Source organism: Teleopsis dalmanni, chromosome 2 (genome assembly GCF_002237135.1).
Source record: "Teleopsis dalmanni isolate 2A chromosome 2, ASM223713v2, whole genome shotgun sequence".
In the NCBI taxonomy this organism is placed as follows: domain Eukaryota; kingdom Metazoa; phylum Arthropoda; class Insecta; order Diptera; family Diopsidae; genus Teleopsis; species Teleopsis dalmanni.
The window spans coordinates 241,739,352-241,751,928 of record NC_051847.1 but is presented as its reverse complement, the minus strand read 5'-3'; the positions used below and the strand labels follow the sequence as shown (position 1 = coordinate 241,751,928).

Genomic DNA, 12,577 nt, shown 5'->3' with positions numbered 1-12,577 from the left:
AAACGGTCCTAATGCGTGACGGTCTCAATGAAGAGGAAAGAAATTTTCATTTAACGTGTCATTTACATTGCAGTAGTAATTTTCAGTAATTTTCAAATTGTTTTATTTCATTTTTCATAAAAGATGAACTTACTTGATTCGCACCGCCCTGAGATTGCGCCTGCGCGTTTGGAGAGTGCAGAAGTTCGTGCTTTTCGAGTTGATCGCGAGTTTGGAATGTCGCCGTGCACTGCATGCATTGATAGTGTCCCGCTGAGCTATCGCCAAGTGTAGAACTGGGGCTCGAGGTGGAACGTGCACCGTCTAAGTCATATAAACTGGAACTGTTACCGGCATTATGAGATAAATGATGCACATTGTGTTGGTGCTGACCATTCGCTAGTGCTAGTAGTTGGCTTGTTGGTGATGTCCGCGACGAGGTGGACGATGACGACGCTGAGCCACCATTTGAACACGCACCATTTTGTGCTGTTTGCATTGCCAGAGCAGCCATAAACTGCACAGGATGCAAATTAGCTGGTAAGTGTGATGGCAGTTGATGATGTTGCATGGCTGCTGCTGCTGCTGCAGCGGATGTGTGATGATTGTGGTGTGCTGCGTATGGTGTGGTTGCGCTGAGATCAGGTGCAGATGAGAGTATTGGTAATGGTGACAATGATGAAGCAGTAGTTGATGCATGCACCGGCGGCGTTGCTAAAGTTGTTGGTATCATGTTAGAATATGACGACAGACTTGGAGAGTTTTGAGATGTTCTGTCGTTATCGTTGTTTTGAATACTATTATTGTTTTTGATTGTGTTATTGTTATTGTTGTTATTGTTGCTATTTTTCGTCGTGTTTACGCTGGTACTGCTCTCATTATCATCAGAGTCAATATTCACATGTGAAGTTCTATAATTCTCATAATTAAGTTTATCGTGTGGATGGTCATGGATTATATGATCACGTAATGCCTATAAAGAAACATTATTTTGATGTGGAATATGATGTGGACAATATAATCACTTTTATTGTGGATTAAAAAGTGTTCAAGATATTTACCTCGACACCACTTAGACGAATTGAGCATTGTGGACATTTGATCATATAGTCAGTGTGTGGAGATGTAGCACCAACAGATGCAGACGGTCCGGTAGAGTTCTCGTCATCGGCACTGCTGCTGCTTTTTGGATTTGTTTGATGGTGATGTAAAGTGGACGCCAATGAAGGAACTAGGGGGATATAATAGCTCTTTAAATATAAAGAATATTGATTCGATTACATTTTAAATAAATATTAAATATTTTATAGAAGAGTTGAAAGGATGTCAACAATTATTAAAAAAAAAAAATAAGTAAAAACTTGTTTTCTGGTGATTCCTAAATGTTTATAAAAAAAGGAAGGTAGCCTAAATAATTTTATAAAATTTATAAAACCAATATCATGTAACTATAATTTCAAGTTTTTATGATCTCTTTTTCTAACGGAATGAAAAAGATGTACCTCTACGAAAACATAAGTTTATGTCCTATGTTATGGATTTTTTGAAAGTTAATTTTCGGCAAATAAGTTACGTGTAAGTAATAAATATTTTGCACTCAATATATAAAACTATAAGATAACTAAGATATAACTCTTATGTTAACATCAATATATGATAAAAATAATATAACGCAAAATATAAAGAAAGCTAAAATATATGACTTATCAAAAATAGATAAGTTGTGGATTTAACAAATTACGCGATAATAAAAATTTTTTTTTTGAAGAAATCATTCCCTGAAATCATTCCATTTACTCTAAATGTGAGCTTCTGCACTGGCTTTATTTTGCTTTTAATTACAATTTCATTTCATGAGTTTTAGATCCCTATTTTTAAAGTGATGACCTCATACACTCCTGCTTTGCAACAGGTTGGAAAAAAAATTTTAGTTAAATTTGCTCGTAAAGCGGAGAATATGTCTTCAATCAGATAACTTTATTCCACACAAGTACACAGCGAACACAGTCGCATGCATTGCTGTGGTTTCTTCAAAGCCACACACAAGCAAATCCACACATCTACACATCTGCAGAAAAAGTCAACTTGAACTCGAGTACAAAGTAGAAGCCTATTTCTCGTTCAACAAAGAAGGAATGAATTGAGGAAAGAAAGAGTGAAACAGAAAACAGTTTTTTTTTGGTTCAAAATGGAGTTGCTGTCTTATCAACGTTTCATGGTTCAAGGGGAATGTGTATATGTAGAAAATGTGGCGAGGTAAAATGGAAACCTTCTTGCTTAAGCTGCGTTTCAAGTCAAGCGACTCATGAATTTTAATTAAGAAGAACAATGCTGAGCTACAGTTTCTACGAAGCTGTGGAATGCTTATTCTATGTGTTGAGATACTGTAAATATCACTTTTAATAAAAATCACATTAAGAAACGTAGAAGAAAAAAACAATATATTATTCACAGATAGTCTTGGTATTAATAATATTTACAAAGGATTTGGAATTTTTTTTAAATTCTTAAAATTTTTTTTATATATATGTAAGCAGCTTGAGAAATGTAAGAACTGAGAATTGCCCGTTTCTGCAAATCTTAGTGAATGTAAATTAACAGCTTTGTATCTTTTCTTGAATATTCATTACAATAAACTTCTCTGGGGGTGATCATTTCACTTTATTTCTCCTCTGACGTGCGCTATGGATTGTTTGTATTATTGCATTTTGAGTCATTTGATCGTTACCTTAATTTACGTCAATTAATCGCTTTCGACAAATATACAGATACGAGCAGGCAAACAGACAGACGATAAAGCCAATAACAAGCAATAATGACAGCAACAATTTGGCGTACATGCGGGCACGATGATTGAGTGCATCACTCGCAGCCGAGTCAAAGTCCCCACATATTTTTAAATATTATCACATACATGCATACATACATATATATGTACATATATTGTTGTTGCCGTTTTTATTATTGATCAAAATACCTTTCAGTGAAATAATATTTTACTGGTTTCAGTGCACTTATCTCTGTCGAAGTATGTGGTTGTGTGTGTTCAGTTATGCTGTATGTAAATACAAGTAACTTGCCAGGTTGTTGCGACTTATGTAAAGTGCTGCAATATGGCACATTTAGGCATTCGTGATTAAGGCAGTGCTGCGCTTGTAGTTGTGCTACGTTTCCAATTGAACTGCTGTTTCGCTTTGGCAGTGCCGTTTCATACAAAGCAACGAAACGAATTGGAATTTAAAAGTGCACATGTGAGTGACTGTGTAGAAGCAACACAAGTAGTGAATGTATCTGCACTTCTGCACTTTTAATATAGTTTTGTACATGCCCCACATATAGATAGTATGTACTTTCATATCATGCAATCCGAATTAATAAAAGTTCGTTGCACGATTCAATTAGAGATTTTACTTTCTTCAGTGAATTGGTAGATTTCTAACAACAGACTATTGGGTAAATAATTGGATTTAGTGAAGTATACACTTACAGTCTCAAATACGGGTAACATCAATCAAGTTTCGGTAGAAGTGTGGTGGCGTACAAGGCAATTAATTAAACGGTTTTTATAAGTTTTGAATTTCTTCAAGAATTGGTGGCCAAAATTCCACTCACAATACGATGGATAGGCGGATTCGATGACGTTTGATGACGTCTTGAGAGTAATTTTGATTAAAATGATTTATGGCATTTACAGAATTTTAGATTTCTAGTGATAAAGAAACGCGTTAAGGCGTTTGCTTACAGCAAAAAGCACTTAAGTAATTAAAAAATTTTGTGCTTAGCATACGAAAGCACAGAAATTTGTAACAGAATAGCGAAATGTCAAAGCAATTTGACAACTATGACTGGCTGTCAATGTGTGCGTCTGTCGTCGAGGTACTAAAATGCTGTCGCATAGATTGACAGCGAAAAGAACTGAAAAATTGGCATTAATTTAAAAACTGAAAAACCAACAGGTCCAAATTTAAGTATCGGCGCGTGAAGGTGGTGCTGCTGCTAGCGCCGGAGATGTCAAGTCTCTGGTGGTCATACACCTGCCTCCGCATCACACGAGCACACCTGTTATTGTGACAGTTCTGGCAGTTTTGCATAAATTAGAAATTTATAAAAAAAAACTAAAAACTTTCAAAAATACGTTTTGGCGTGTATCTCATATTTTCATATATTCACTATATGTTTAGGCTATAATTGGAAAGGTTAATTGCTGCAACTCGAAAGCCCAGTCCGACGGATGAAGACGTTTCAAATATACATTAAATCGATCGTAAAAAATTTTATGCTTTAGAAAATTTATAAATTGTCACCTTAGAACGGCGGCAGGCATAAATTAAAAATTTTATTATCAAAATGAAACGAAAAGCAGTAAAACTTGCAAAAGCCCACATAAATCATAAAGGATTTCGCATTTCATTTTATATTTAATTAATTAGAAGCAAATTCCACTTTCCTAAAGTTTACAAATATTTAATTTTATGTTGCAACCCGCCATTAAAATTTGTTAAATTTGTTTATTTTATAAAAAATAAAATAATGAAACTAATGCTATAATACAGGTAAACAAATTGATATACTATCTATTATCTACTACTCCACTATCCGGTAATAATACGTTCATGCATATAGTTTTTTTATATGAATATATCTAAATATTATTTTTTATTAAATATTGTGATAATTATCGTTTTGATTGTTTATTTTTCTCTTTTGGCAAAAGAAACGCAAATAAAAATGAAATAAAAAATTATTAAAATTTATTAAAATGTCAAAAATATAAATAAAATACAGATTGTTTCACATTTTTTAGAAAGATGTTGTGTTTTATTGCTCGAAATGTGGTCGTTAAGGTGTCACTTTTCAATGGATTCCTTTATTTATATACATAATTCCTTTCAAATGGCACTGCTACCTCAAAATACCCCCCAATAAAAGTATTTAATGAGAAGCGAACTCTTCCGTTCCGACTATTCTTTACTCATACTTTATTAAATTCTAATCAATATGCCATTAATTCAATAAATTTTTTATTGATTTGCTGCAAAACAGTTCGTCAATTATTCAATTTTAACAATTCTTAATTAAAAATATAAATAAAATACTAAAAAACTATAAAACTTTCACATGTTCACGTGAAAATCAATTAAAATATTTACGGGCTCAGACTTGCTCATTCACATATTCACATATTTGTAGGCTTTCAATTCAAATTGATTGAACAAATGAGAGAATGACACACTTGTTGGGTATCATAAATTAAATGGAAATATATATAAAAATGATAAAAATTTAATTATACTAAAGCGTAGAATCAATGGAGTTCATTAAAAAATACATCAGCAGTGATAAAAAGTGAAATGCCTTGTCACATGAAAATATAATTTATGAACAATCCAAGCGAAAACATAATAAACTCAGATGAATTGTGTAACTGACTCATAGGAAGATTTTAGGACAGATCTCCACCATAAAACTGGACAATTTCAAATAGAAAGATTTGTAAAGACACGAAACCATTGAATATACCATTAACAAAATTTACGGTCCTCAGAGCATTGCACAATTAACCCAAATCCATTTGCGAGTGGTAGTTCTTTACTTTACTAGAAATTTAATTTACTTTACTAAATTTAAGATTAATAGAATTAAATATTTTCTAAATGAAATGTATTTTCTAATTTGTGTACACTTTATCTTACTTCTTTATTCTCGCGTCAATTGGAACTCTATACACCACAACTCTATTTAACTACAAGTATATTAACAGTAAATATATAACATATATATGTATATATATATATATATCTATATATATATATATATATATAGAGGTTATATGCCCTAGTTTTGTTTTCAGTTAAATAATAGTGCCACTGTTAAGCTTTAAAAATTTTTAGTAAATGTGAATAATTTGTCCTTATAAAAATTAAAATTAAAAAAAAATTAATTAAGAAAAGATATTCATTTTGCTATTTCATTTTTCCTGTTATGAAATTACCACTATTAAACTCAATCAGGGAGACCTCTCTGAGCTGATCATTTGGAATACCTACTTAGACGATTTCCAGAATAAGTATATATATATATATATATATATATATATATATATATAAGTATAAGTATAAGTATATATATATATAATATATATATATATATATATATATATATATATATATACTTATTCTGGAAATCGTCTAAGTAGGTATTCCAAATGATCAGCTCAGAGAGGTCTCCCTGATTGAGTTTAATAGTGGTAATTTCATAACAGGAGAAATGAAATAGCAAAATGAATATCTTTTCTTAATTAATTTTTTAATTTTAATTTTTATAAGGACAAATTATTCATATTTACTAAAAATTTTTAAAGCTTAACAGTGGCACTATTATTTAACTGAAAACAAAACTAGGGCATATAACCTCTATGTTTTACCAAATATAATATTCACATTCATCCGACGTTCAGAACCAAAAGAGATTCTGGGTAAACTTAATTTAATAAAAATATAAATAATTAATTTTAAAAATGTTTTGTATTCTCATTACTCTTTTACATCAGAAATACTACAACTGCATTTAATTAATAAGGATAATTAATATCTAAATGAAGATATTCCACAACAATAAATTTAAATATATATATATATATTCACATTATATTATGTATTAATACTTCCTTTATTAAATCATTCCGTTTCATTCAAAGAGTAAAGATTTCTTCGTCTATTTAATGTTTTTCTTTCTACCTTTTCGACTTCGTTTAATACTTTAAGTACTTTAATTAATTTCTCATATGCTATTGCTACTTACTCTTTTCTCACCACTTGAAACCTAGCTAGGTAAGAAAATATCTGAAAAGGCACATATGACGAGCACATGCTCTGAAATAATATCTTTCCCATGAAAACTGAAAACCAAATTGAACACAATAAGAATGATTAAATATCATCCCCCACTGTTCAACACTATTACTACTTGAAATACTAATTATACTTTTGCCTTTTGTCTCTTGTAATATTCTAAATTTAGTTACAGCACTTAAGTGCTTCATGTGAGCACCTTTACGCCACAAAAAGGTAGAGTAGTAGGTAATTGAAGCCTCGACCAACAACAAGATTCCTATTTGAATAATGTACTCGTATCGTTCAAACTCCGACACAGTAACTGCAAATACAGCAGAATTATGAGAATTATGTTAGATCTCGTAATTCGAAAATTTAGTGTTGTGGACTTAAAAACGTAGCGCAGAACACTTAAAATTCTTCAGTCTTCTGGAGCGGCTGGCACATATGCAAAGGTGCAACACGTTGTGTGGAATGTTGGATGTGAGAGTGTGTCGGCATATGTGTTGGCAAGCATGCCTGGCCTTAATAAAATTACTAAATTTAGATTCTGCATTCATGACGTTATGCGTGTTGAGAAGTATGCAATTTTGTGCCCTTTTGCAATTGGAAGAAGTTGGCTATTAATTTCTTACTTCTCGGAATTTTGCGCTTCTGAGAGTGTGAAATTTTAATAGCCTCCTGCAGTTTTAATATGTTTCCTTAGTGTTTCATTGCATTTGTTTTACATTTTGTTTTTGGAGCGATGAGGCTTTAGTACTTATTTCTTTTAATGTCGCCAGAAAGTGTTTATGTTCATGTTTTTTCGCTCATCTTTTTCGTTTTCTCCTGGAATTACCTTGAGATGTCGAAATAAAGTCCAAAAATGCAAAACTGAACTCGAGTAAGTTGAAAAACATGCAAGTAATAAAACTTAAAAAATATGGAAAACAGAATGTGAGTGTTTACTTGAAGGTTTTCTCTATTTCCACGTACCACAAATAGAACAGTTACAAAATAGTAGTAGATTTAGTAAGATTACACTACTATATTGCACTACTGGCTCCTGTCATTAGATGTAGGTATAGACAGTTACTAATGAATACTGATGAGAAGCCATGAATTTTAACTTCATACTCGTATGTACGGTAAAGTAGTATGCGCACAGAAGAAGTCGTTGTGATGAATTGTTATCGGAGAAGTTATTTTATTAAACCAAATACAAACTTCTGCAAAACTCTGTTTAACGTCGGTACCGAGAATTTCGGTCCTGTTCTTCTATTCGAATTATTTTAACTATTTCCGACAATATAAAAAACGCATCAATTTTAATTTTGCTGATGTTGTTTAAGCTTTTAACAATTATTTATGCAATGTTATAGGAAATTCTACCACGAAACAATTACAACAACAAAAATAGAAACAAAAGGCCCTCTTTACATGTTAATCTTTTTGGAGTCGCTTGAGCTGCTTGTGGGCAAAGGGACAAAAAATCCATGTTGAACTGGAGGATAGACAATAAGTTTAAAGTATTTTAGTAATCGTTGTTCTCTTTTGTGTGCAATCCGCAATCCACAATACACAAAAATCGCAGTTTTGATTTTATTTTATTCGATTTATATATTATTTACTTTTTCGCTAAAAAAGGAGCAAAAGTAATAATTTTGTGTGGCATACAAAATCCACGAAAAAACGCTTCAACGACGGCCGCGTAGCAGTACCACGGCAAAAAATCAGCCTTTAGCTACCTTTTTTCGGCAGCCTTTGGTCTCCTTGCGTTTCGTACACGTTTTTTACTTTTATTTTGGATTCGAAATTGTTTTTGATGCTTTACGGTTGCATCTGTGAAACGTTACAGCGACAATGGAAACGGCAACGGCAACGGCACGGCAGCGGCAGCAGCAAATCGTGTCATGTGTGGCTTTGTTGGAACATAAAAAATTCCAAATTTTTTATTTTTGATGATTTCAATCTCTTTCTGTACTTTTTTGCAGTTAAAATTTTTTATTTTTATTTTCATTTTAATTTTTATTTAAAATATTTGCTTTAAGTATTTCTGCATATGCTTCAACACTCTAAAATGCTTTGAGTTTTGCAACACCATTGTGAGCGGGGGGACAGTGCAAAAATTAAAAGTATTGGCAAACAATTTACTTCTGCTGAAATAAAATGTGAATGCATGCGAAGAACATAGGAAAAATGTCGAATAATTTGTACAAAGAACTTCGTACAGGCGGAGTTGAATCAAGCCACAAATGGTGAAAAGGAGGTGGACATTGGCAGTCCACACGCAGCGCATTCTTTCGACAATGGCTGAAATGGCTGAAATGGCAGCGGCCTACATGCAAATGAAGGCTTGGACACTGAAGAGTGCACGGAAGTGTAGTTTGCACATTGTGCCTTTTGTGGCCACAGTCGAGCTGATGAGAAGTACACGTACAATTGGAATTAACGTGCAACACAAATGTTGCAACTGTTCCCCATAACGGTGTGACCATCTTTCAGAAGCAAAGATCTGAAAAATACATTGATTTATGGTTTAACTGGTGCTTTTGTTGTTTCTGTTGTTGTTGTTGTTGTTGTTGTTTTTGTTAAAGTGTTTGAGTTACGAAACTACACAAACCAGATTCTACATTAGCTGAACCTACTTTTGTGGTTAGCACAGTTGGCTCTGATATAGGAACAGAATTCTCATTCTACATCACTGAGTAACATGTGAGGTAAGTCGAGGCTTAACAGTGGTCAGGACTTAAGTTCTAAAATTACAAAAACTGTGTTGATATACAGTGATTTTAAATTTTTAATAAATTTTATTCAGTTTGCTTCATTCTCACTAGAATATTCATAAGAATAATAGAAGAAATAAAATATTCCAAAGTTATTTTGTGAAACAATTTTATTTCTATCAGATATTTATATTTTTGCCAGATCTGTTCTCACGTGTATTGCAAATTTAGCTGCTATAAGTATGCCCCCAAATGAAGGTTAGTATTCCGTACATACTATGGCGCAGTCACTGCACATTTTTTAATTGAATTTTGGAAGTTATCGATAATGCCAACATTAATTTTGAAATAACAGCCTTAGTTCCAGATTCTGTAGGCCCACCCAAATAGGTTTTAGAACTTGAAGGTGAAGTAATAATTGAATTTTCAATGACTTGAACTTTCATGGATAAGCCAATATATTGGTTTGAATTTAAACTCAGTTTCCTTCGATTTCGTTTTTTTGAACGTTTCTGTTAGTGTGATTAAATATATACGTTTTTGTCTAAGTACTTTGTAGAGTTTGCTTAGGATGGTTTTCATCCCGTGTCCTTAGAAATGAGTCAATTTTTCAGTTCAAAGTGATTGGTATATCATTGGGTATAGCAAAAATAAGAACACACATTGAATATTATATTTGGGCGCTTCCGCCATTAATTTTTTAAATCTGACCCGAAGTTGTCTGGTTTTATACGAAAGTACTAGTTGTCCGGTATCTATCAAATAAGAAGAAATATATAGGATTGCAGTACTTTTCAACTATGGTCAATGTCGTAGTTTAGATTAAGTCCCAAAAATCACAATTAACTCAACAATTCTATAGAGTTGATCAATTATTGAGTAATTGCTTCTAAATTCAAATTAGTGTATTGGTGTTGGGTTTGACTTTTAAGTAATAAGTATCAAATGAATCATGCTTTTGATAATACTTGTAATAATCTCTGTCAGGCTTTTGTGTTGTATTTACCAGCTACCTTTCAGTGATTGGGAACACATATATATGAAATATTTATTCATAAAGTCTGTGCAAGCTTTAATAATCTGCGCAAGCTTTTCTGAGGTAACTTCTGTAATAAATCGTAATAAAGTCAAAGCGTACTACTTTTTTAGATTTTATAAAGTTTTTGACTTCTTGTGGTATAGTGTATAGAACCACATGATCGATAATTGAAATATGAGACGTTATAATATCAGTTTAATTGCTGCAACTATTACTTGGTTGGAATGGTTTTTCGATATGTTTTACAAATACCAGTGTAAAATCAGGATCTTAGTTTTGGATGATCTACATGAGCACTTAATTAATTAATTGATTTATTTTATTAATTTGCATTACTTTTCCCAAATTATTAGCTCCATTTGCACACTTCTAATAGAGTATATAAATTTCTGTGTTCGTTGCCACATGAGTAGTAGTAATATATCTTATATATAATACTTTATATATAATACTTATGTATGATTTATATGTATTATATAGTTGTTAAAAATAAAGCAATAGACAAACCTAATTGAAGACAAATTTTTCGAAAAAAAGTTGCTCAAGGAATGCGTGAACCGTCATAAATCATTTCTGATAATATGCCCCAGTCTATAAAAGAATTTTTTCCATGTCCACTTTAACTATAAAACAAAAATAATATAAATACTGTATTTACAAGCTTGTCTATTAATTAGAGTAAACAATATATTTACAAATCTCGAATAAATCTTTCCGAATTACATGGCTGCATTCGTATTTTTCAAGACACTAGAAGCATAATCGAACCGCATCATTGCCTACAAATTGGCAAGATTTCAAAAGTAAAAAACACCGTCAATTGTTCCTCTGAAAAATAATTTAAAAAATTTAATTTATTTCATTAGCAAATAGAATTCACGCAGTAAAGTTTAATCTTGAAATTCTTTTAGTTTTACCTTTTCTTTAATTAAAAATTTGATAAATTAATGGAAATGTTCGGGTAATATTTCGAGCGAAACTGTTGAGGCTGTCGAAGAGTCAGGAAGGGTTCGCTTATCAATGTTGAGTAATTTGCGTAAATGATTAATTATCGCCATCTCTCGTATCTACATCACTACCGTCATTTTTCGCTAAAAAGCGTTGAAAAAGTGCAAATCAATAGCACTTTAGTGAAGCTAAACAGGTATTATGTGGACCTTATATCAAAATACTTTGGAATGATCTATCCTTGGTGTTAAATGACATAGTTTTTGGCAAAATATTCATTGTAATGCAAAGTAATTGTATTTTAGGAAAATAGTAAGATTACTATATATAGAATCAGAAACTTTTTTAACAATTTTTAGAATTAGCTCATCTAAAAACAATAAAATGGTTTCACAGAGATAGTTTTGTACAAATTAATTATTTACTATTTAAGAAAGCCCCATATTTTGTTGATATATAATACATTCAACTAACTATTTAAATTCGTAAAAAGATACAGTGAAGTCCCTGTAATATTTATATGAAATTCTTTATGTCTTTATTGTTCTACGAGCATATTGAGAAACTCAAAAAGGTCTTTTCATACCATTTGAGTGATAAGTGTAATATTAAATATGGAAGCATATGTGGGTCATTATTGTTTTTGAATAAGGTTAGAACAAAAGTTAATAAAAATTAAGCAACCGTGGAATGTACATTCTGACTCTATTAATTAATGTTTAGGAGTGTTTAGGAGTACTTTTACAAAAATATTGATTGCCATTCTATATATAGTTTCAAAAAAACATTTTTTTTACTTTAAATTTTTATTGAATGTTTGTATATAAATTGGCAAGGAATGGTTAGTAATAATAAAAAATGGTTGTGAAAACAAATGCAAATTATTAATTTTGCAGTTGAAGTTAAAAAGCAAATGCCTAAGCTTTTAAATTATAAATTCTTAAATTTAAAGAAATGATTATCCAGAACTCAGTATCTAACCTAACAATATATACCTTACAAAATAAAATATATTAAAATACAAATTATGAGGAGCTTAAGAAATTATGAAATGTTATGAAAAATGTCACTTT

General features: G+C 31.4%; 1 protein-coding gene across 1 annotated transcript in view; it reads right to left on the bottom strand.

The window, feature by feature from the left end:
• Positions 1-65: 65 nt before the first annotated feature.
• The window catches only part of LOC119677150 (zinc finger protein 1-like), a 30,466-nt gene continuing 17,954 nt past the window's right edge, over positions 66-12,577 (bottom strand). Inside the window, exons 2-3 of the mRNA XM_038088416.1 lie at positions 1,041-1,210; positions 66-952 (exon numbers count right to left, since the gene is read on the bottom strand). Coding sequence (XP_037944344.1) covers positions 83-952; positions 1,041-1,210 — 1,040 coding nt within the window. The 3' untranslated portion in view covers positions 66-82. The remainder of the gene's footprint in view (positions 953-1,040; positions 1,211-12,577) is intronic.